We start from the raw sequence: 23175 nt of genomic DNA, 5'->3' as shown, positions 1-23175 counted from the left end.
TTGTGTCATGTTAGTTTTCACATTGTAATTCTCAAGGCTAGCTAGTTCTGCACCCTCATCATAATCAGATTTTTTAATCAGCAGCATGCAGATTAGCACTCCTTTTGAAACAGCAACTTGACTTCTTATCTTTATCTCTTCCCTTTACAGTCCATTTATTTTTATCTCCCTGACATGCTCTTTCTATGTGTCCTACTTTGTTGCATTTACTGCAAGATTTGCCTTTAAACCCGCATTGGTCTGGAGCATGTGAACCCCTGCCACAACGGTAACATAATTTGCTTGGCAAGGCCAGTTGCTGCTTAGGCACAGCAATTTTGCTCACACTCACTTTCATTCCTGACAGCAACTCAATTGCATCTCTGTCTGCTGTTTCCATTGATACAGGTATTTCAACTGCTCTTTTAAATGTAAATTGTGCTTCAGTTAGGAGTCATTTTGAATGTTTTCTTGTAAGATTCCACAAACTAAACTATCTGTCAGTGCATTATTAAGCTCACCTCTGAACTGACAATGCTCAAACAACTTCTTCAATTCAGCCACATATGCTGAAATGGACTCCCTTTCCTTGTGGTTCTACCTATGAAACCTAAGGCATTCTGCAATCGACAATAGTTTCAGTTCTAAATGTTCCCGCAGTTCTTTCATGATATCAGCAAAGCTCATTTCAACTGGTTTGGTTGGAGCAGTCGAGCTTCTAAGCAAGCAGTATGCCTTTATACCCAATGTACTCAGCAAAATTAGCATATATTTCTCATTGGCTATTTAATTTGCTTCAAAATACTGCTCAATTTGCTCAGTGTATATGAGCCAGTTATCCATTGTGCAATTGAATGCGTCTATTTTTCTGATGTAGCCAGCCATTTCTGCCTTTTTTAAACTCAATCATCTTTTCTTTAGTGATGAAAATGTACTCCTCTGAAGATAAAAAACACGCTGTGCTTTTTTTAAACTCGAACGTCTCACTGCAGTTCAACAGGTAGGCAGTCGTCTCAGGTTCATTTAAAACTTTCTCATCATCGCTGTTAGTTTTGTGACTCCAATACATAAAACTAATTGAAAGCAAAGAGATCGTAGCCCAGGAGAACTTGTCTTAGTTTACTTTTTACTTTAAGCAAAGTGATAGATATATCACTTTGTCTATCAAAGTGATAGACATATACATATGACGTGGTGGTGTGATGACAGATGCCATTTACATACAATTACGTATAACGTTAATGATTTATTTAACCAAAGAATGCTTAATCAAACAATATATTGACAATATTACTCAAATATTAAAACACAATAGGCATGTGGTATATAAGCAGCCTTCACAAGAAAAAAATTAAATTATAGACAATTTTTACAAGAAAGCATACAACTGGGCAAAACAATGTTCTATTTAGTACAAAGCGATCAACATGGTTGTGTTGCTAAACTGTAGTGATCAGGCTCAAGAACCAAATGGTTGAAGGGAAGTAGCTCAAGTTAGACTTCATGTTAGACTAAGGATTTCCAGGAGAATTGGTGAAGGAACAATAAAGGACAAAGGATTAGAATTTACTGTAATTCTAATAGACACTATGATCAAAGAGGCAACACAGGTACTACGGGCAGGAAGCTCTCATTCTGAGCAATGTCGTTCCACCAGTTTAGAGTTGCCACTGAAAACAAAATTGGATACTTATTGGCACCCTCAGAGCAAAAGTCATGCACAAATCAGCAAATGTTTACAGCTGGACAAATCTTCTTTTTTCTAGCTTTTAGAATTTGAGAAATCAGGTTCCTTTGTGAAGTGTCACTGTTACTTTCACAATGGCTCCGGCACTTGCTTTTCTCGTCTCTTGCTGGCTTGTTAACATGAGGATATATTTTTCTCAACACGCTTTGCCAGCCACTATGGCATCTTCAGAAGGACTGTCAGCTCCGAGTCAGGCAAAACTTCAAGCAGTCCGGCTACATTGTGATCACTGGCACGTCAGCAGCAAATGAAAATGATGTTCATTTTGGACATTCTGCTGTGCGTGTCACTGGGGTCCAGGCTTAGTTAGACGTGAGACAGACTCTCAACAGGAATTCAAAATTACCCAAACTGTTCCGAATTGACACACGATCAAGCCTTTCATTCAGGCTCCTGATCAGCACATCCACATAATCTTACAATCGTCTCTTGACACTGTCAGCTTTTCCTTCCGTATACAGAAGGTTGTTATCTCTGGCTTCCTCCGCTGGGTATCCCGTGGTGATTCATCACCGTCTGCACGCTTTTCACTGCCAAGATATGCATGGCTTCAACATCAGACAAACTGACAGGCTCCTTTTTCAAATGCCCATGTTAAAGTATTCATCTCTGCCATGGGAGTTTGGGCAGTGGGTTGGTGTTTGGATCTGTACTCTTACCCATAGGGCGCCTCAGGTTATTAAAAGTGCTTCTTATAGAATCCCACAACTTGTCACTGCTCACAGCTAACTCGCCTCCGGTGCAAAAGTTGTCTTGTTTGCTTTATCATTCAGGTTCTTTAAATGAGCTTCTAGACTTGGCCTTTCATGCGGCAATGGGGCAAGTCATTTGAATCCCATTGTAATCATTTCATTCACGATATACAATGCCACACAATAGGCTTAAACTTTTCTCGTGGCAGGGCAATAATTTGGAGATCATTACATGTTTGCTATGCACACAGTAACCTCCTGCCTACATCCGAAGGGGAAATTAACCCATTCAGCTTTAACCATTTGTGTGGTCAAATTTATATTGCTTTGGCTATTGCACCTTATGATTGACTGACTGATTGTCCATCGTATCCGACGGTAACAGGCATAAAGAATCCTGTGCAGGAGAGTTTTTAAAGTGGAAAAGCCCTTGCACTGTGGTAGTTCTGCTGCTTTGCACCCTGTAAAATGTCTCTAAAAGTAGGCACTGTTATATGGAAGTTTGCTTCACTCCCCTGATAATTCAGTTTGGTGGCATCTGAAACCATGTCCTCTGAGCAAGATTTTAAACGGTTGGCTTTATCAATTGGTACTAACAGAAGGAGGTTCCACGTCTGACATCTTGAAAGTGTAACTGTTTCAAGCTAACCCACAGTTAACTTAGTCAAATAAACTTGTGCAAAACTACATCAGTAATCTGTTCCATCTTGAAAAGGAATTGCAGTATGATGGTGGGGTGGAGGCGTACAGGAGTGTGATAGGTCAGCTGGTAGAGTGGAGTTGCAGCTACCTCCTTGCACTCAATGTCAGTAAGACCGAGGAACTGATTGTGGACTTCAGGAAGAGGAAGTCGAGGGATCACACTCCAGTCCTCAAGGAGGGGTCAGCAGTGGAAAGGGTGAGCAGTTACAAGTTCCTGGGTGTCACCATCTCTGAAGATCTATCCTGGGCCCAACATATTGATGCAATTACAGAGAAGGCATGACAGTGGTTATATTTCACTAGGAGTTTGAGGAGAGTTGGTACGTCACCAAAGACTCTAGCAAGTTGCTACAGATGTTCTGTAGAGAACATTTTGACTGGATATATCCCTGCCTGTGACGGAGGTGCTAATGCACAGGACTGGAAAATGCTGCAGAGGGTTTTAAACTCAGCCATCTCCATCATGGGTGCTAGCCTTCCCACCATCAAGGACATCTTCACAAGGCAATGCCTCACGTTGGCAGCATCCATCCTTAAGGACCTTCCCCATCCAGTACATGTCCTCCTCTTATTACCTCAGGGAGGGGGGTGTGGGGGGTGGGGGAAACAGGAGCCTAAAGACACAGACTCGAAGTTTTAGAAACAACTCCTTCTCCTTTGCCATCAAATTTCCGGATGCTCCATGAACCCACGAACACCATTTCATTATTCTGCTCTCTTTTTGCACTAGTTATTGCTTTTTAAGTATTTATTGTAATGTTTAGTAATTTATGTATTTTACTATACAGCTGCCACAGAACAGCTATGTTACAACGCACTGTATGTCAGTGAGAATAAACCAGATTCTGAATCTGAGCAATGATCCAAGGGTTCTGAAGCTGAATTTCTGAAAAAAGGGGACTATGGGACTCTTAAATGGCACCTCTCCCTTCACCTGGAATGGTGGGAACACCATTAACATACTACATGCAGAAATACTGTATATCACTGTTCTTCGCTGCTTGATCATAACCTCGGAACTCCCCACCTAAGAGAAGCACAAAAGCACGTTCAAGAAATGGATTGCAATGGTCTCAAGAAGCTAGCTCACCACCTCAGCGCCTTCTCCAGAGTGACCAATACCAGTGAAGCCCACGTTTCATTAATGGTTAAAAACAGAGTTCATTGAGTACAAACACACCCAACACAAAGAACAAGTGAGTTAATTTTTGCAATAGTAGGAATCTTATTAATTTTTACAAGTCAGTCAAAATCAAGTCATGTGTCTGAGTTAAATCGCATTCTGTGCATTAGACGCACCTTAAACCAACTCAAATACTAAATCTGTAAACTGTACCTTGATTGTTATTATCATAGGGGTAAGCTGTCACTATAGCCCCTCCATGTAAACTGGCTGACAACACAAATGGCTCACTGTGTATCCATCGTGTCACTGCCTCTGTTTCTGGCTCAAGGGGTGAAGCACTTTTTCCAAAAATGTCAGGAAAATTTCTGTTTAAGTCCATGTTATTGCTGTTGTATCTGAAAAATAAACAAAAGAAGGGGATGCTTTTGCATTTCTTTTCCACACTGGTCGACATACACTCAGTAGCCACTTTATTAGGTACACCTGTCGTTAATGCAAGTATCTAATCAGATAATAATGTGGCAGCAACTCAATGCATAAAAGCATGCAGACATGGTCAAGAGGTTCAGTTGCTGTTCAGAGTGAACATCAGAATGGAGAAGAAATGTGATCTAAGTGACTTTGACCATGGAATAATTGTTGGTGCCAGATGGGATGGTTTGAATGTCTCAGGTACTGCTGATCTCCTGGGATTTTCACGCACAACAGTCTCTAGACTTTACAGAGAATGGTACAAGAAACAAAAACATCCAGTGAGTGGCAGACTGTGGGCAAAAATGCCTTGTTCATGAGAGAGGTCAGAGGAGAATGGCCTGACTGGTTTGAGCTGACAGGAAGGTGACAGTAACTCAAATAATCACAGGTTACAACAGTGGCTTGCAGAAGAGCATCTCTGAATGCACAACACGTCAAAAGTGGATGGGCTCCAGGAGGTACCTAATAAAGGGGCCACAGAGTGTATCCTCTTATATTTACAGATAATTTTGTGTAGTTGCATGGGGGGGGGGGGGGGAAAGGAAAAAAAGATAGTGAAAGAATATGCAACATAAAATTAATTTTACATTCAGACCTGGTTATTCTATTGAATTGTAAAGTTCAATTTTCTTCCAGAATTAAACTAAGTAGAATAATGAATCCAAGCTCATTACATTATTTTATCTCCTCATAGTAACGGGGCTAATAATGGAACTCCATCTTTTATCTCGTGACCAATGACATTGGTGATGCCTAATTTGGAGTATTGTGCGCAGTTTTGGTCTCCTACTTATGGGAAAGATGTAAATCAGGTTGAAATAGCACAGAGAATACATATAAGGACGTTGCTGGGTCTGGAGGACCTGAATTACAAGGAAAGACTGAATAGGTTAGGATTTTATTCCTGAGGACGTAGAAGATTTGAGAGGGAAGATGAAAAGTTTAAGGGGAACATGAGAGGAAACTTCGTTACTCAGAGGGTTGTGAGAGTGTGGCAAAAACTGCCAGTACAAGAGGTGCATGCAAACTCGATTTCAATGTTTAAGGGAAGTTTGGATAGATACATGGGAAGGGAGGGGTGGTGGGCTATGGTTCTGGTGCAGGTTGATGGGGAGGCGGACAGTTTAATAGTTAAATAGTTTTGGCATGGACTAGATGGGCCAAAGGGCCTGTTTCTGTGCTATACTTTTCTATGACTCTATAACTAATTTAACATGCTACAGAGTGAAGAAGCACATTAGTAACTCACAGCTTGTTGAAGGTAACAGAAGTTGCTCACTGAACTATGTAGACTTCCTTCAGATAGTAAATCACCAACCTTAGGTCATCATTATAAGGGTGAAACATTCAATACAGCAGCATATCAGGACTTTGTGCAGCTAATCAGTGCATTAGGATTATTGGCAGTGTGAAAGAACAGAGGGATCGTGGGTTCCAAGTCTATAGGTTCCTCAAAATTGCTGTGCAAATTGATAGGGTTGTGAAGAGGTCTATGGTGTGTTGGCCTTCATTAGTCAGGGAAGTGAGGTGAAGAGCAGTGAGGTAATGTTGCAGCTGTATAAAACTCTGGTGAGATCACACTTGGAATATTGTGTTCAGTTCTGTTGCCTCATCATAGCAAGGATGTGGAAGCTTTAGAGAGGGTGCAGAGATTTACAAAGATGCGACCTGGACTAGAGGGCATGTCTTATGAAGTTAGGTTGAGTGAGCTAAGGCTGCTTTTTCCCTTTGGAGTGAAAGAGAATGAGAGGTGACCTGATAGAGGTGTACAATATGATAAGAGGCATAGATAGAGTAGACAGGCAGAGACCTTTCTCCCAGGGCAGAAGTGGCTCATACCAGTAAGCATAATTTCTGGAACTTCTGGTAATGGCCCCCTCCCTGCCCCCACCCACTCCACTTTTCTTCTCTCACGTTATCTCCTTTCCTGCCCATCACCTCCCTCTGGTGCTTCTCTCCCCTTTCCTTTCTTCCATGGCCTTCTGTCCCCACTTATCAGATTCCCCCTTTTCCAGCCCTGTATCTCTTTCACCAATCAGCTTCCCAGCTCTTTACTTCATCCCTCCCTCTCCCAGTTTCACCTATCATCTTGTGTTTCTCCATCCTCTCCCCCACCTTTTAAATCTACTCCTCGTCTTTTTTTTCCTCCAGTCCTGCCGAAGGGTCTCGGCCTGAAACGTCGACTGTACTCTTTTCCAGGGATGCTGTGATGCTGCCTGGCCTGCTGAGTTCCTCCAGCATTTTGTGTGTGTTGCTATAATTTTAAGGTGATATGAGGAAAGTATGGGGGGGGTGATGTCAGAGAGAGGTTCTTTACACAGAGAATGGTGGGTGTGTGGAACGCCCTGGGGATGGGCTGGTAGAGGCAAGTACATTAGGGGCATTTAGAAAGCTCTTAGTTGGGCACATTGATTATAGAAAATGGAGGTTTATGGAGGAGGAAAGGGTTAGATTGACTTTAGGGTAGGTTAGACGTCCAGCATATCATCATGGGCTGAAAAGCCTGTACTGTGCTGTAATCTCCTATGTTCTCTGTTCCAGGAGGACTGAATTTGTAAAACATTCATCCAGTTGATGATGCATGGCTCTTAGAGGACTTAAGGGTCAAAGACAAACCAACTCTCATGATTTATGTTTACCTCCGAATCAGACACAAGCAGATTAATCATAAAATTCAATAGATCGCGGTAGCGTGGGAGAAAAGTGTACCCGGTTCCCCAGACGCACAAACCAACAGAATAAGAGCTAAGTGTCCTCACTGCAATCCTAAATGTGGTACTCTGTATTCTTGCCTGCAGCTCTCTGTCACACAGAACAGAAAGAGAGAAGCAGCTCCTTGAGATTCCTCCACCATTCAGTTAGGCCATGGCTGATCTGATCCTGGTCTTTCTGCTTGTTTCTCACAACCCCCTGTTCCACTAAAGCCCAGAGTTTTCCATCTATTTCAGCCTTATCTAGACTTAGTGATTCAATCACTGCAGCTGTCTGGAGTAGGTAAATCCAAGGATTTACAATCCTTCTGAAAGAAAAAATTCCTCCTTATCTCTGAAATAGATGGGTATCCTCTTATCCCAACATTATGGCCCATTGTTCTCGACTCCCCACAATTCCCTCAGTATTTACCTTCACCCTCATTTAAGTTTTCAATAAAATCACCCGTAATTCTTCCAGATCATTGACTTTTAAGAGGCACATAAACAGGCAGGGAATTGAGAGCCCTGGACCATTTGCAGGCGAGTGTGCTGTTTAATTGACATCATGATTGGCACAAATACCGTGGGTTGAAGCTTCTGTCCCATGTTGGACTGTTCTGTGTCGTAATTTTTTTCCCCGCACTAGATATCTGGAATCAATCAATGAAACCACCCCTGCACAGCCTCCATCAAACCTTAACCTTTCTCCAACCCATTTAACTATTTAGTCAAAGACACATCCATCTAAAACTTTAAACTCAGCATGACATCTAAAACTTCAAACTTTGACAAACTTCTATGGTTGTGTGATGGAGAATATATTGACTGGCTGCATCATGACCTGGTACAGAAACACCGCTGCCCTTGAATGGAAAATCCTACAAAAAGTAATGGATGCAGCCCAGTCCATCATGGATAAAGCCCTCCCAACCATTGAGCACATCTGCATGAAACGTTGTCGTAGGAAAGCAGCATCAATCATCAGGGATTCCCACCACCCAGAACATGCTCTTTTCTCACTGCTGCCAGCAGGAAGAAGGTACAAGAACCTCAGAACTCACACCACCAGGGTCAGGAACAGTTATTACCCCTCAACCATTGGGTTCTCGGATCAAAGGAACCTCAACTTTACTTGCCACATCACTGAAGTATTCCCACAACCTATGGACACACTTTCAAGGACTCATCTCATGTTCTTGATATTTATTGTTTACTGATTTATTATTATTTCTTTCTTTTTGTACCTGCACAGTTTGTTATCTTTTGCATACTGGTTGAACACCCAAGTTGGGACGGTCTTTCAGATTCTGTTATGGTTATTATTCTATGGATTTATTGCAAGTCAATGAATCTCAGGGTTGTATATGGTGACATATACAGTATATGTACTTTGAACACGCTGGAGGAACTCAGCAGGTCGGGCAGCATCCGTGGAAACGATCAGTCGACATTTCGGGCCGGAACCCTTCGTCAGGACTGTAGAGGGAAGGGGCAGAGGCCCTATAAAGAAGGTGGGGGGAGGGTGGGAAGGAGAAGGCTGGTAGGTTCCAGGTGAAAAACCAGTGAGGGGAAAGATAAAGGGGTGGGGGAGGGGAGGCAGGGAGGTGATAGGCAGGAAAGGTGAAGAAGGAATAGGGGAAAACACAATGGGTAGTAGAAGGAGGCGGAACCATGAGGGAGGTGATAGGCAGCTGGGGGAGGGGGCAGAGTGAAATAGGGATAGGGGAGGGGAGGGGGAGGGAATTACCGGAAGTTGGAGAATTTTATGTTCATACCAAGGGGCTGGAGACTACCTAGACGGTATATGAGGTGTTGCTCCTCCAACCTGAGTTTAGCCTCATCATGGCAGTAGAGGAGGCCATGTATGGACATATCTGAATGGGAATGGGAAGCAGAGTTGAAGTTATGACCCCAGCATCTGCAGAGTATTTTATATGTACTTTGAACTTTGACCTTTGAGCACATCCACTTAGTCATATGCCAATGGTTGCTAAACTTTCTCTGAAAAGACAGGTTACCAACAACCATGGGCGACACCAACAAACCTGCAGCAGCTAATACTGAAGAAGGCACAGAATATTTGTGCAGCAAAACTGTTTAATTAAAATCTCACTGAGTCAAAAATTCATGAAACAGAACAAATCAAATATCAAGCAGGAAAACATCGTTGACCTTGTTGATTATTGGAGTTTAAACATAAAAAATAGACAAAGAAAAAAATACTATTAAATAAATTATAAGAATCAAGATGCTGGAATATTTAAGAAAACATTACCGTCCATGTGTGCCTGAGCACTTGCCAACATGCGAAATTTCAAACCCATCTGGGTTCATTGAGGGAAGAATGTGGATTCTCATACTGTTGATCAGGTCGGTGATGTTTGGGTCGTGTCCATAACTTGTAACCAGGTAATCAATCAAATGGAGCAGAATCTCCCTGCCAACAGGCTACACAAATCAGAACATTAAACATGAGAAAAACAATATTTCCCCTGAGTTCCACTGTCAGTTTCAATGCAGACAACGTTTTCATTAAAGTGATTATTGAGCTAGCCCCCCACCCGTTACATCTCTAACCGTAAGTTCTTCTCACAATAAACCTGCAATACGTTACATCAATATTAGATATGAAAGAATAACCTGGGGGAAGGTTCAAGGAGTAACTGACCATAAATTCGATTTGCTTTTCCTCTAAAAATACCAAAGGCAAAGATCGTCATACAATTTAGGAGCACATACACTCAGTGGCCACTTAATTAAGTACAACAGTACACCCGCTCGTTAATGCAAATATCTAATCAGATAATCATGTGGCAGTGACTCAATGCATAAAAGCATGCAGACATGGTCAAGAGGTTCAGTTGTTGTTCAGACCAAACATCAGAATGGGGAAGAAATGTAATCTAAGTGAGTTATACTATGGAATGATTTTTGGTGCCAGACGGGGTGGTTTGAGTATCTTAGAAACTGCTGATCTCCTGGAATTTTCATGCACACCAGCCTCTAGCGTTTACAAAGAATTGTGCAAGAAACAAAGAAAAAACACCCAGATAGCATCAGTTCTGTCGGCAAAAATGCCTTGTTAATGAGAGAGATCAGAGGAGAATGGCCAGATTGGTTCATGCTGAGAGGCTGAACCAGTTGGGATTGCCCATGGTTGCCCAGTAGCTGTCTATTTGATACAGAAGCCAGCACACAGGCCTGGGCAGTACAATATGGAAAGCAAGCTGTTGCTCATGCAGCAAGCTCCCCTCCTCACACAGCTGATGACTCCGAAGGAATGGCAGAGACCGATACAGCTTGGCACCAGTGACATCGTAGGAGTTGCCAGTCAGTGTTGAACTCAACGTTAGAAGTCCAGCTCTGTACTTTTCCTTGGAGTTTACTCCCAAAGCCTTCCCCATGAGTGGGTAGAGCCGCAAGGCAGCAGAGATTTGAGATCAGTTTTCCTTTTCCTAGATTACTATTATTATGATCATGAGGACACGCAGTCCCCTTTTATTGTCATTTAGTAATGTATGCATTAAGAAATGATAAAAATGTTTTTCCAGAATGATATCACGAAAACATATGACAAACCGACTTAAAAACTAACAAAAACCACATAATTATAACATATAGTTACAACAGTGCAAAGCAATACAGCAATTCGATAAGAACAGACCATGGCACAGTAAAAGTCTCAGAGACTCTCGAAAGACCCATCATTTCATGCAGACGGTGAACCTCCAGCGCCAACTTGCCGATGCAGCATCCCGGAAGCATCCGACCTCAGTCCGACTCCAAGTCCGTCTGAAAAACTTCAAGCCTCCAACCACCTATTCGACACCGAGCACCGAGCACCATCTCCGCCGATCAAGTCAACCCCGGCCCCAGCAACAGGTGATACGCAAAGCCGAGGATTTGGGGCCTTCTTCTCCGGAGACTCTCGATCGCACAGTAGCAGCGGCAGCGAAGCGGGCATTTCAGAAGTTTCTCCAGATGTTCCTCTGCGCGACCACAGCAGACAAGCCCATTTGCCCAAAACAACTGGTTTTAAGGTGCCAGTTACCCACCTTTGCCCCTTCTCCTGCTAGTAGAAACAGTTCTGCCAGGTTTAGTAGCTAAGCCACACGTAAAGGCCAGGAGCTGGACTTAGTTGTCAGTAGCTATTTGTGACATACACCATTGGGAGCATTTAATAGGTAATGGGAGCTTATCCTGACTTGCTCCCCCAGCTAGGACAACCTGACAAGCTGACAGGAAGGCAACAGTCAAATAACCACAGATTACAACAGTGGTGTGCAGAAGTGCATCTCTGAATGAACAGCACATCGAACCTTGAAGTGCACGGGCTACATCAGCAGAAGACTAAGAATATAGATTCAGTGGCCATCGCTAGGTCCAGGAGGTATTTAATAAAGTAGCCACTGAGTGTAAAAGGCAACATTTCCCCTGAGTTCCAGTGCCAGTTTCAATGCAGACAATGTTTTCATGAAAGCGATTACTGATTAATGGTAAAGTTGTTCTCACAGTAGAGCGGCGACATGTTACATCAATATTAGACACAACAGTATAACCAGGGAGAAGGCTGAAGGGGTGACTGACCAGCCACCCCTTTTGCTTTTCCTCTGAAAACACCAGTAACAAAACTCACCTTGCATCTTAGGAGCACATACATAGATGCGCACGTGAATGCGTGTGTTTAACATATGCATTGAAAAGGAATCATCCGTGAGCAAGCCCTGGCTTTCCCAAACACAAGAGATTCTGCAAATGCTGGGAATCCAGAGCAACACACACAAAATGCTGGAGGAACTCAGTAAGTCAGGCATCATCTATGGAAAGGAGGAGTGAGGAGGAGAAGATGGTGGCACGAGGGCAGCGCGCGCGGCCTTTCCGGTGATGAATATCTGTTATCTGTCAAGTAGGGGACTGTGCACAATCCTGATTTGATGGAGACGGGCATGAGAGTACGGAGGAACATCTGGAAAACTTCTGAAATGCCCGCTTCGCTGCCGCTGCTGCTGTGTGGTAACCGGAATCTCTGAAGCTGAAGGCCCCGAAATCCTCAGCTTTGCTCATTTCAGCAGCCAGAGCTAAGTCGAAGGCGCTTGGCAGAGGATGGCAAACGGGAGGCTGTATCGAAGAGGCTGGTCAGAGGCTCGATGTTTTCGGACGGATGGGCTCAGTGTCGGCTGTGGTTGGCTGCTTCCAAGGCATCGGCAAGTTGACTGTGCCTGGAGGTTTATGACAGGGGATTTCTCCCTTTTGCCGCCTGCAATCGGGGACTCGGGAGTCGATCGACTTGGGGACTTTTGAGACTTTTTTTACCGTGCCCATGGTTTGTTCTTCATCAAATTATGGTATTGCTTTGCACTGCTGTAACTATATGTTATAATTATGTTGTTCTGTCAGTGTTAGTCTTTGGTTTGTCCTGTTTTCTGTAATATCACTCTGGAAAAACATTGTATCATTTCATAATGCATGTATGCATTTCTAAATGACAATAAAAGAGGACTGAGTGTTCTCATAATCTAAAAAAAGGAGTAAACAGTCAAAATCCTATATCAGGACTTCTTCTTTGGTGTAAAGTGTACAAGTTTGAGATTAAACGATAAAGGACTTAAAGGATAAAGCAAAACAGAGGAAGATCCAGGGGATCTGATCTTAACATTCAGAGAGTGAAAAGATGCTGTGTTTTCCCCATGCAGACCATTGGAAGCCAGAACTCTCTTCTCTGTAAGGTTTTTCCTGAGGGGGTATGGTGGTTGATTTACTGCCCAGACCCCTGCTCATGATGCATGCATTTGAGTCCGGCTTTGGCAGCTGTACAACAGTATTCTACTGGATAGGGATTGCCCATCTAGTTCAATACAACTTTCTAGGAGGGAAATCTGGCCTGGCTTTCATGTGACTTCCCCCTGAAACAACTGGCATGTTATTTAGTTCTGACACATTCAATGATCACTATCTCTTGGCAGCAGTGTCTAAATGTCATTGGGTTACAACAAATTAAAGAGTTAGACTTATAGATTTTTATTAACTAATGGCATCAAAGAAAATTTGCTCCTTCTTGTTACAGATTCTCCATCAGAGGAACAATATTGTAATTTTCAGTCCTTTAGGAAAACTGGCAGAATGGGTAAAAATTAGATAGTGAACATTTTGGGCTGAGACCCTTCATCAGGGCATTCAACTGTATACACGTATGCGGCCAAATGAAACAACGTTTCTGCAGACCAAGATGCACAACACAGTACATATAACTCACACACAAAGTAAAGTAAAGGCATCCGTTAGTCTTGGTAGACCATGGATCTTCACTCTCCAGGGTGCAGGCCTGGGCAAGGTTGTATGGAAGACCAGCAGTTGCCCATGCTGCAAGTCTCCCCTCTCCACAACACCAATGTTGTCCAAGGGAAGGGCATTAGGACCCATACAGCTTGGCACCAGTGTCGTCGCAGAGCAAGGTGTGATTAAGTCCCTTGCTCAAGGACACAACACGTTCCCTCGGCTGGAGCTCAAACTCACGACCTTCAGGTCTCTAGTCCAATGCCTTAACCACCTGGCCACGTGCCCACAACTCACACACAACACAGAGAATAATATTTCCACAAATAAATAATAAAATATGTTCCAGAAGACTGACATATAGCAGTTACGCCATTGGCACTTCATGAGTGATGTCACCTGGGCGGTGCAGGGAGATCAGTAGTCTAACGGCCTGGGGTAGAAGCTGTTTCAAATCTTAACAGTCCTTATCCTAATGCTACAGTGTCTCCTGTTTGATGGTAGGAGGTCAAAAAGATTGCAGAATGGATGAGAGGAATCCTTGACAATGCTACAGGCCAAAGTATGAAAGCAAGAAGCAGATATGAGAATTGGGTTTTAGGCTGATGGTGACACAATGAGATTAGACAACTACAGTGATGAATATCACTTATAAGAAAGTTTTCTATGAATCAAAGTTTCATTGAATTCAAGGGTTCCCAATCTGGGGTCCATGGACCCCTCGGTTAATAATAGGGGTCCATGGTATAAAAAAGGATGGAAACCCCTGATTCAATCGGTCTTCACCGTATCAAAATACTTGGTTAGTATTTCAATATTTTAATTCAAAAACGAAGAACGTGGAATAACATTAATCGCCCTAGTGTATGTGTCCTGGGCATGTTTAAAGTGAAGTACTGGGGAAAAGAGGAAGAAGGTGGAGTGGAGAACATTGCCCAATTGTTGAACTCATTTTTTAAACAATTAGTAGGTAAAGACAGTGAAGAACTGATCCTCAGGAATTCCAGCATTAGGAAGATAAAACTCAGAAAGAGTCTCCTTCTGGACAGAAGATCTTTTCCTTTCTGCTATTGTGGACATTTCTGGTCACCGAACTTTATCATGTATTTGAGAGCCTTAACGAAGGTAGGGGGAAATTTAATGGGTATGCTTACAGGGTTGAGGCTCCATCGTGGACGGTCCCAAACCCGGCTGCAAAAGGAGGAGGGTGGGGCATGGGGCTAGCACCCCCATCCCATTAGAAGCAGTGCCTCAGAAATGCCAACCGAAGCTTCAGAGACCTCATCCCTGGGTGAGGAAGGATCTTTGAAGCTGGGCTACACCTGCGGACAACTTGAATGACTGGCCCAGTAAAGACAACTCCATAGAGCTGCTGTTGGTGGCCCATGCCTCAGTAGGGGTGATGGATCTAACCTGCAGGGTTGAGATATTCAGCTGCCAAGATAAGCTGGAGAAGTTTCATCACAAAGAAGGTTGACAAGAGATTTGGAACAAAAATCATGAACAGATCAGATGGGGAAAAAAAAAATAGAAGCCAGTACAATAACAAAGGTCGAAGAATATAGATTTAACATACAAGAAGAACAGAGCAAGAGACGTAACAAGAAACATTTTAAGCTGAGAAATATTTAATTAGGAACAGGATCTCACCATCTGTAAGGGCGATGGTAACAGAATCAATGACCACTTTCAGTGTGGAATTAGGAACACGTTTGAGAAGGAATTGTTTGTAAGCTGGATGGGAAAGAATGGGGGAATGGCAACTGATTCAATTTTTCATGTTTGGAGCCAATAATATCAATAGACTGAATGGTGCATTTTGTGCCATAAACGTCCCTTGATTCTACAGCAATATATTTAAAGTGCTGTTAATGTACTCATCTATTAATAATCAGGTGTATTATCTATCTATTTATTGAGATTTATTCATTGATTGAGACAGAGCCCAAATAGAACCTTCCGGCCCTTTGAGCAACACCACCCAGCAATCCCCGGACCTAACTCTAGCCTAATTCGGGGAAATTTACAATGACCAATTAACCCACCAACCCATAGGTCTTTGGACTGTGGGAGGAAACCGGAACACCAGGAGAAAACCCACACAGTCACAGAGAGAATGTACAAACTCCTTCCATTGAACCCGGATTACTGGTACTGTAAAGCGTTGTGCTAACCACTACACTATCCTACCGCCCTGATAGCTTTGAAGTCTACGTGGAAATCAAAATCCCTCCAAATAGACTTCCTTGTTCTCCAAAAATACATTTAAACTTCACTGCAGACCGATTTTTTTTCTTTAAAAGGCACAGATGTGACCAAAATTCATTAAAAAAAAGCCTCAAATTAGTAGAAGAAACTCAGAGTCAATTCATCTACCATAGTTAGCAGAAACACTTTCTCATTCATTACAAATTAGTCTACCTCGTTTCCATGGATATTTCCGATGTATTTAAATTCAGGAATGCCAACTCGATGTTCGTTCGGGTGTCCTCCGATTGCAATAACCAACAGTTCCCGTCCTGATGGACAAGAATTTATACAGACAAATAAAAAAACGTGATTCCACACTACTCATCTAGCAGGAGGACGTTAATTAACACTGAACTCCAAAAACAAAGTACGATTTAAAATATAATATGAAAATAAGAATAGGTTGGTTGCTGCGTTGTCTCTGTCCCTGTATGAAATAATATTTTGTCATATAATATGAATATCTAGTTGTATGATACATCACCACCTTAACAGTGTAAATTTTTTTTATTTTATTGAGGTAAGCTTGGAGTAGGCCCCACCGGCCCTTCGAGCCGTGTCGCCCATTAACTCCCGATTTAACGCCAGACTAATCACGGAACAATATGTAATGACCAATTAGCCTAGCAACCGGGAGGTCTTTGGAAACTCGAGCACCCGGGTGAGAGCCCCGCAGTCAGGGGGGGAGAACGTACCGATTCCTAACAGACAGCGGCGGGAATTGAACCCGCACCGCCTCAGCTGTAAAGCGTCGTGCCGACCGCCACGCTACCGCGCAGCCCCAGATAATATCCTGAAACCCCGTTTCGACTTATCAATTACCCAAGTCGTACGTTTTTCAGGTGTACGGCCTTCAGCATTACCCACTCAAACCCGAACATAATACATCTCTCTAGGTATAATGAAGGCTTCACCTTGCGCAGTTTTTCCAATGCTGTAAAGATGAGTAATTCTTGAGAAATTTATATGCACGTCGTGAAGAAACTTCTCTAGCAAAGACGTGTGATGGTATCTGAAGTCCAAACTAGCGTAAGAATAATGGTGAAGTATAAATGAAAGACAACAGACTGCACACATCCAGAATGCTCCCGGTCTCGGAGTCATAAGTACACAGCCAGGAGCGAGTACCGCCTGTAACAGAAAGAGAGGGCGCGTTTTAATTCCATTTTTTTTTCTATTTCCTTGCAGCTTCCTACAATACTTCAAATATCCATAATTCACCTGTCTATAATTCAATGTCATCGCATTTAAATGGACTCTATACATGTGAAATATCACATTATTCTAATCATCTTCGGCCAAGTAGTTGGATTTGCGTTGACATCGTATGACTCTCATTTTTCTCCCCTCTAAAGGTATTTGTTAGAGACTAGCCGGTCACAAATGGCCCGCAATGGATCTTTCGGTAAAACTATTCCAGGCGCTCTGATATTTACAGTAAACATGACATTGCCCGTCAGGCAGGCCCGGCGTTTCGAAGCTCGTGTGTGGCGGCGTAGCAAGGCTCCAAAGCTACAATGATCCATTGTCCACGACCACAGTGTCATTAAAGAGGAATCTCTCAATGTCACTGAGGGAGAGGTCCTACGCGAAAAGAAGGCAAGTTTGGGGGCCGTCTGGCCCGACGCAAATAATGAATAGAGAGAACGAAAATAATGGGAATATTAAAGTTAGTGAAATCTTTGAACTAGTAGGGCTTGGCCTATAACGCCACAAATTACCATTGGCGAGGCGGGGGCGGATATGCCGAGAACAACTGACTTCTGAAATAAAAGCTCAAGCAGGGTCTGAGGAAGGGCGTATACACAGTTAACGTGTCAGATCGTCAGAACTGGGAAAACTCTAAAGCAACCACAAAGTGCTGGGGAACTCGCCGGCATCCATAGAGGAAAATAGCAGCCGCTTCAAAGTATTGGAAAGAAAGCGGAGTTTTAAAAAAGTATATATAAAAACAGTCAGTATATAAAAAGTGAGTTGGGAGCTGTAAGAGAGGGTGACAGATGGATCCAGGTGAAAGTGAGGTGAAGGGGGTGTATTTAAGATGGTTTAATACTCGATGATCTTTTTCTCCCCAAGTAAGATGCGATTCATAAGTTAAGTCATTTCTTGATCCGAAGAGAGAAAAGACCGAGAGATCCAAGACAAGCCTATACTGGGCCGCCCCACACTGCGCCCCATTTCCACTGACACCACCTCCCCCAGTAACCGGCAGCGCCGCAGCCCCAGACCCCGACTCAGTACGGTGATCGCCCAATTTCACTACGACACCGTACTGGGTCTGCCACCTTATTGGACGGTCGGGACAACCAATCGCAGCTATGTAGTTGCTACACGGGGAGGGGGGGAGCGGGAAAATAACAATGATTGACAGCGGTATTAAGCAATCCGAAACGCGAAAGTTAGGATTTCTTGGTTAAAACGACCAATCGTATTTAGCATTTCTAGTTACCAATGGAGCAACTGTGATCACTCGTTGAGTTCATTTATTTGGCAAATAAATTTCTTCCCACGTAAAACAACACGTATTCAACACAATAGATGAAACACTGCGCTAAAAACTCCAATATATTATTCTAATATTGTGTTACTTTTAATGAATTATTAGCTAAAATCATAGGAATCCACTTAACTGTCGGTTGCTTGTCGTAACTATTGCATTTTAAAAATGAATCAGGAACTACAATAGGGAAGAAACCATAATCTTAATAACAATTTATTAAGATGCAGCGAGTAAACTTTAAGGTTGTTGGAAATCCTCGTGTCAGTGTGTGTGGAGGGAGCTGGATAAACTGGAGGGCCGGAGTAAATTGGTCAGTTTCCCCACAGTGACTTATTGTTTGCCGTCGGCCTCCCCGAATGCTGGTTACTAGTAGCAACAGGACGCTGTAAACAGATACAATGTTTCAGCGAGTGGACACGGGCGGGTGATCAGCTTGTCGCTTCAATTGGAACATGTAGATGGTAAGGCCGAGATAAATTTGAGGCGGTTCCGTGCAGAGCGCTGTCACCCTGAAGTTTCAAGCGCCGCTCTTAACAGCAGAGCGCAAAACAAAAACCAGGGCCGACACTGTAGGAGATCCCAGAATCTGCACTCTCCTGTACCGCTGTGTAGTGGAGTGCGCGGCCTTTATGGATGAAATGTTAAACCTGTGTGTTCAATCCACAAGATTTAAACAGAAGCGGACGCAGGCTACCTGGCCCCGTCATTCAGGATCTGTATGGCTGATCGGTACAACACACACAAAATGCTGGAGGAACTCAGCAGGCCAGGCAGCATCTGTGGAAAAAAGTACAAGCGACGTTTCGGGCCGAAACCCTTCGGCAGGACTTTTTTTCCGTAGATACTGCCTGGCCTCTGCTGAGTTCCTCCGGCATCTTGTGTGTGTCGCTCGGGGTTCCAGCATCTGCAGATTTTCTCTTGTTTGTGAATGGCTGATCAGTCCCGGGTCTCGACTCCCCTTCCCTCTATTTTAAATACTTCCAGTGACGCGCTTGACAACCCTTTGGAACAGAGAAGTTTAGAGCTTCTCCGCGCTCTGAAATTACTGTGCATCCCAGTTTTAAATAACTGCCCCCTTGTACCAATGTACCTTCACGTGAGACTCTCGCACTAACGATTAAAGATTTAACTATCAGCTCGATATGTCACATGCACAACACATTGCAACATATGTTGTTTGCGTCGCCGACCAGCACAGTCCGTGTGGGCTGCGGCAGCCCGCAAGTGGTCGCCACGCTTCCGGCGCCGAAATATCATGCCCGTACATTGAAACACGCAATGAGATGTGTGATTTGTATTAACAACCAACACACCCGAGGGTGTGTGTTTTGTCGCATATCCCCGTGCCTACAATGCTTAGCAGAACAACACAGAGCACACCACCAGCAAAACAAGCCCCATTCCTCCCTCCCATCTCCACACACACACACAACCCCAGGGCAGGTTTCCAGCCCCCGGTGGACTCAGATTTACAGTCTCTAGGCTTCGGCCACCCCACTGGACTCACAGAGATTCCGGTCTTCCCAATTTGACGCCCCCCCCTCGATCCTCGATCCTCGATCCTCATTGTGGACCCAATGCGCGCCAATCACTGAACACTAGGCCTCGATTATCGCTAATGGAATAATCCTGAACATGAGGGCATAATCATTGAATCAGTATCCAAGCCGTTAAGAGTGGGGTCAGGTAACACATCGGTAGCAGAAATTCAGTACTCTTATGTTCTTTGCAGTTGTTGAGACGTTGTTACGGTATTTGCACACCTCCCGTGCAATAAAGGGCAAGTTACTCAGAATCTCACCGACGCCATCGAGTCATGGAGCACGCCAGAGAGGAGGAACAGAACGAAGAAAGTCAGTACCAAACCTTGGCTGAGGTAAGCAGGGGATAAAAAAAAGTGTTAAATGATCAGGTGAATTAAATCTTTCCCAGCAATCAATTTGAAAGTAATCAATGTCCAGCAAGCATTTAATCTCACACATTGGAGATTCTCCCTTTGGTCTAATCCCCCCTCTCCTACCTTCTCTGACATCAATCGTAACGTTAACTCTTTTTTCCTACACACAAGCGGCCAGAGCCACTGAACCTTTCCAGCGTTTTTCCACGTCCCATCCCCATTCTGATGTGTCTATCCATGGCCTCCTCTACTGTAAAGATGTATGACATGCGGGACACCACCACCCATGTTCTGGAGCTCCCCCCACAGGATTCCACGTGTCCTGTGACCTCGCTGTCCTACCTCCCTCGAATGGCATCTGCAGCATGTTGCGTTCACACTCAGGTTGGAGGAACAACACCTTATATTCCATCTGGGTAGCCTCCAACCTGATGGCATGAACATTGACTTCTCAAACTTCAGCTAATGCCCCACTTCCCCCTCGTACCCCATCCGTTATTTATTTATATACACACATTCTTTCTCTCTCTCACCTTTCTCTACCTCTGACCCTCTGACTATACCCCTTGCCCATTCTCTGGGTTCCCCCCCCCTGTCTTTCTCCCCCGATCTCCTGTCCCACGATCCTCTCGTATCCCCTTTGCCAATCACCTGTCCAGCTCTTGGCTCCATCCCCCCCCCCACCCCCGTCTTCTCCTATCATTTTGGTTCTCCCCCCATTTTGGTTCTCCCCCTCCCACTTTTAAATCTCTTACTAACTCTCCCTTCAGTTAGTCCTGACGAAGGGTCTTGGCCCGAAACGTCGACTGTACCTCTTCCTATACATGCTGCCTGGCCTGCTGCGTTCACCGGCAACTTTGATGTGTGTTGCTTTCCAGCGTTTTCTAGTTTTCATTTCAGGCCCTGTGGCTTGTAGGACCTCCGGATCAGGAGCTGGTTTCTGGGTCCAATTAGCCACTCCAGGTAAAAGGAGGGCTCCCTGCTCACTGAGGCTGGCTGTACAAAACCCACCAACTACAGTCAGTTTAACTCGGCGCCCGGCTCCAGCCATTGCTGCCAGTCACCGACAGCAAATGCTCGCCGTTCAGCTTGGGGAGCCTATTTACCTTTTGGTGACACGATTGCTGAGTGTGGAAGTCTTCTCCCGTGTAATAATCCCCAGCCCATTTACTGGGAAGCGACAAAGCTGCAGAATTCCGTCCCCTTTCCCAGAAAACCAACACCTATATGTAACAATCTCAGCAATTTGGAAATCTAAGCAATTTCCTTGATATGCAGCATGCCGCAAAGTCAGCAGCTGTAGAAAGGCCCTTAGACACGTGTATCCAAATGCCTTGCAGGACGGAGGTACAGGAGCCTCCAAACTCTTACCACCATGTTCCAGACCAGTTGCTACTACTCTTCAACCATCAGGTTCCTGAGCCAGCTGGGATAACTTCACTCCCCTCAACGCTGAACTGATTTTACAACCTACGGACTCTCTTTCAAGGGCTCTACAACTCATGTTGTCAGTGTTACCTATCCATCTATTTATTTATTTGCACAGTTTGTCTTCATTTGTACATTGGTTGTTTGTGTGATTCTATTGTTCTTCCACATTCCACTGTACGGAGAAATGAAAATGAATCTGAGGGTGGAATTTGGTGACATATACAGACTTTGATAATAAATTTACTTTGAACTTTGAAATAAATTGTCAGTTGTTTCCGTAACTCAAGAGCGCCCTTTCGGTGGTCTACTTCCCTTGGATGGTCCAAGGCTCGTGACAATTAAATGTTCTCATTCCCCAGGAGGATCCAATTATACTGGGAGCTGGCGTGTTTCCTACAGCTTTATCTGAAGAGCAACTGGCAGCAGCCACAGAGAAAGCACGACAAGACCTCTTTGGATCTAGTAAGATCTTTCACCTAGATGCCATAGAGAAGAAAAATTATGTCATGTCGGATATTATAAATAATCGGGCTGAAGAACAGTGAGTATATTGGCAGATGCGGCCATTTCAAGAGAAGGTTTTAGATTACCTGAAAATATGATGTGCTTTTTTTTTTGCTTAGTGATGTGATAACCAATTTACATTGTTGCAGTGTTGGTATTGTTTTATACCACTCACAATTTATACTTTATTGTCGCCAAACAATTGATACTAGAACGTACAATCATCACAGCGATATTTGATTCTGCGCTTCCCACTCCCTGGATTACAAATTGATAGCAAATATTCAGAATTTAAATTATAAATCATAAATAGAAAATAGAAAAATGGAAAGTAAGGTAGTGCAAAAAAACTGAGAGGCAGGTCCGGATATTTGGAGGATACGGCCCAGATCCAGGTCAGGATCCGTTCAGCAGTCTTATCACAGTTTGGAAAAAAGCTGTTCCCAAATCTGGCCAATTTGGAGGCAGGTTCATTGGAAAAAAATGAACTCTATTTTGGAGACTATTGTAAGAAAAAGGATGGAGAAAGAAAGACGAATTCTGTCGCATTGATGCTGAATGTTCCAGGTCAGGGTGGGGAGGGGAGAATATTCTGCCATGTTCTTGTCCGACCACCGCCGGTATTTGTGCGCACATTGTGGTGATACAACAAGCTTGCGCTCTAGGTCAGGAAGACCAAGGAGTTGATTGTGAACTTCGGGCAGGGGAAGTCGGGAGAACGCACACCAATCCTGATTGAGAAGTCCGCAGTGGGAAGGGTGAGCGGCTTCCAGTTCCTGACTGTCAACATCTCAGAAGACCTACCCTGGGCCCAACGTTTTGATGCGTTCGAGAAGAAGGCAGGCCAGCGGCTATACTTCATGGGGAGCTTGAGGAGATTTGGTACCAAATTTATGTACCAAAGGCT

At 43.8% G+C, this 23175-nt stretch overlaps 2 protein-coding genes across 2 annotated transcripts in view; one reads left to right on the top strand and one right to left on the bottom strand.

The window, feature by feature from the left end:
• LOC134359612 (carboxypeptidase M-like) overlaps positions 1 to 17061 on the bottom strand; it is a 34284-nt gene extending 17223 nt beyond the window's left edge. The window contains exons 1-4 of the mRNA XM_063073104.1: positions 16851 to 17061; positions 16108 to 16205; positions 9689 to 9861; positions 4457 to 4641 (exon numbers count right to left, since the gene is read on the bottom strand). Coding sequence (XP_062929174.1) covers positions 4457 to 4641; positions 9689 to 9861; positions 16108 to 16205; positions 16851 to 17040 — 646 coding nt within the window. The 5' untranslated portion in view covers positions 17041 to 17061. The remainder of the gene's footprint in view (positions 1 to 4456; positions 4642 to 9688; positions 9862 to 16107; positions 16206 to 16850) is intronic.
• A 3112-nt stretch (positions 17062 to 20173) lies between these two features.
• Positions 20174 to 23175, top strand: part of LOC134360079 (tetratricopeptide repeat protein 16-like) — a 37362-nt gene continuing 34360 nt past the window's right edge. Inside the window, exons 1-2 of the mRNA XM_063074160.1 lie at positions 20174 to 20312; positions 22124 to 22305. Coding sequence (XP_062930230.1) covers positions 20253 to 20312; positions 22124 to 22305 — 242 coding nt within the window. The 5' untranslated portion in view covers positions 20174 to 20252. The remainder of the gene's footprint in view (positions 20313 to 22123; positions 22306 to 23175) is intronic.

This window comes from Mobula hypostoma, chromosome 21, assembly GCF_963921235.1.
Source record: "Mobula hypostoma chromosome 21, sMobHyp1.1, whole genome shotgun sequence".
NCBI classification, from domain to species: Eukaryota; Metazoa; Chordata; class Chondrichthyes; order Myliobatiformes; family Myliobatidae; genus Mobula; species Mobula hypostoma.
The sequence above is the reverse complement of the archived record's forward strand: the minus strand, read 5'-3'. Positions and strand labels throughout refer to the sequence as shown.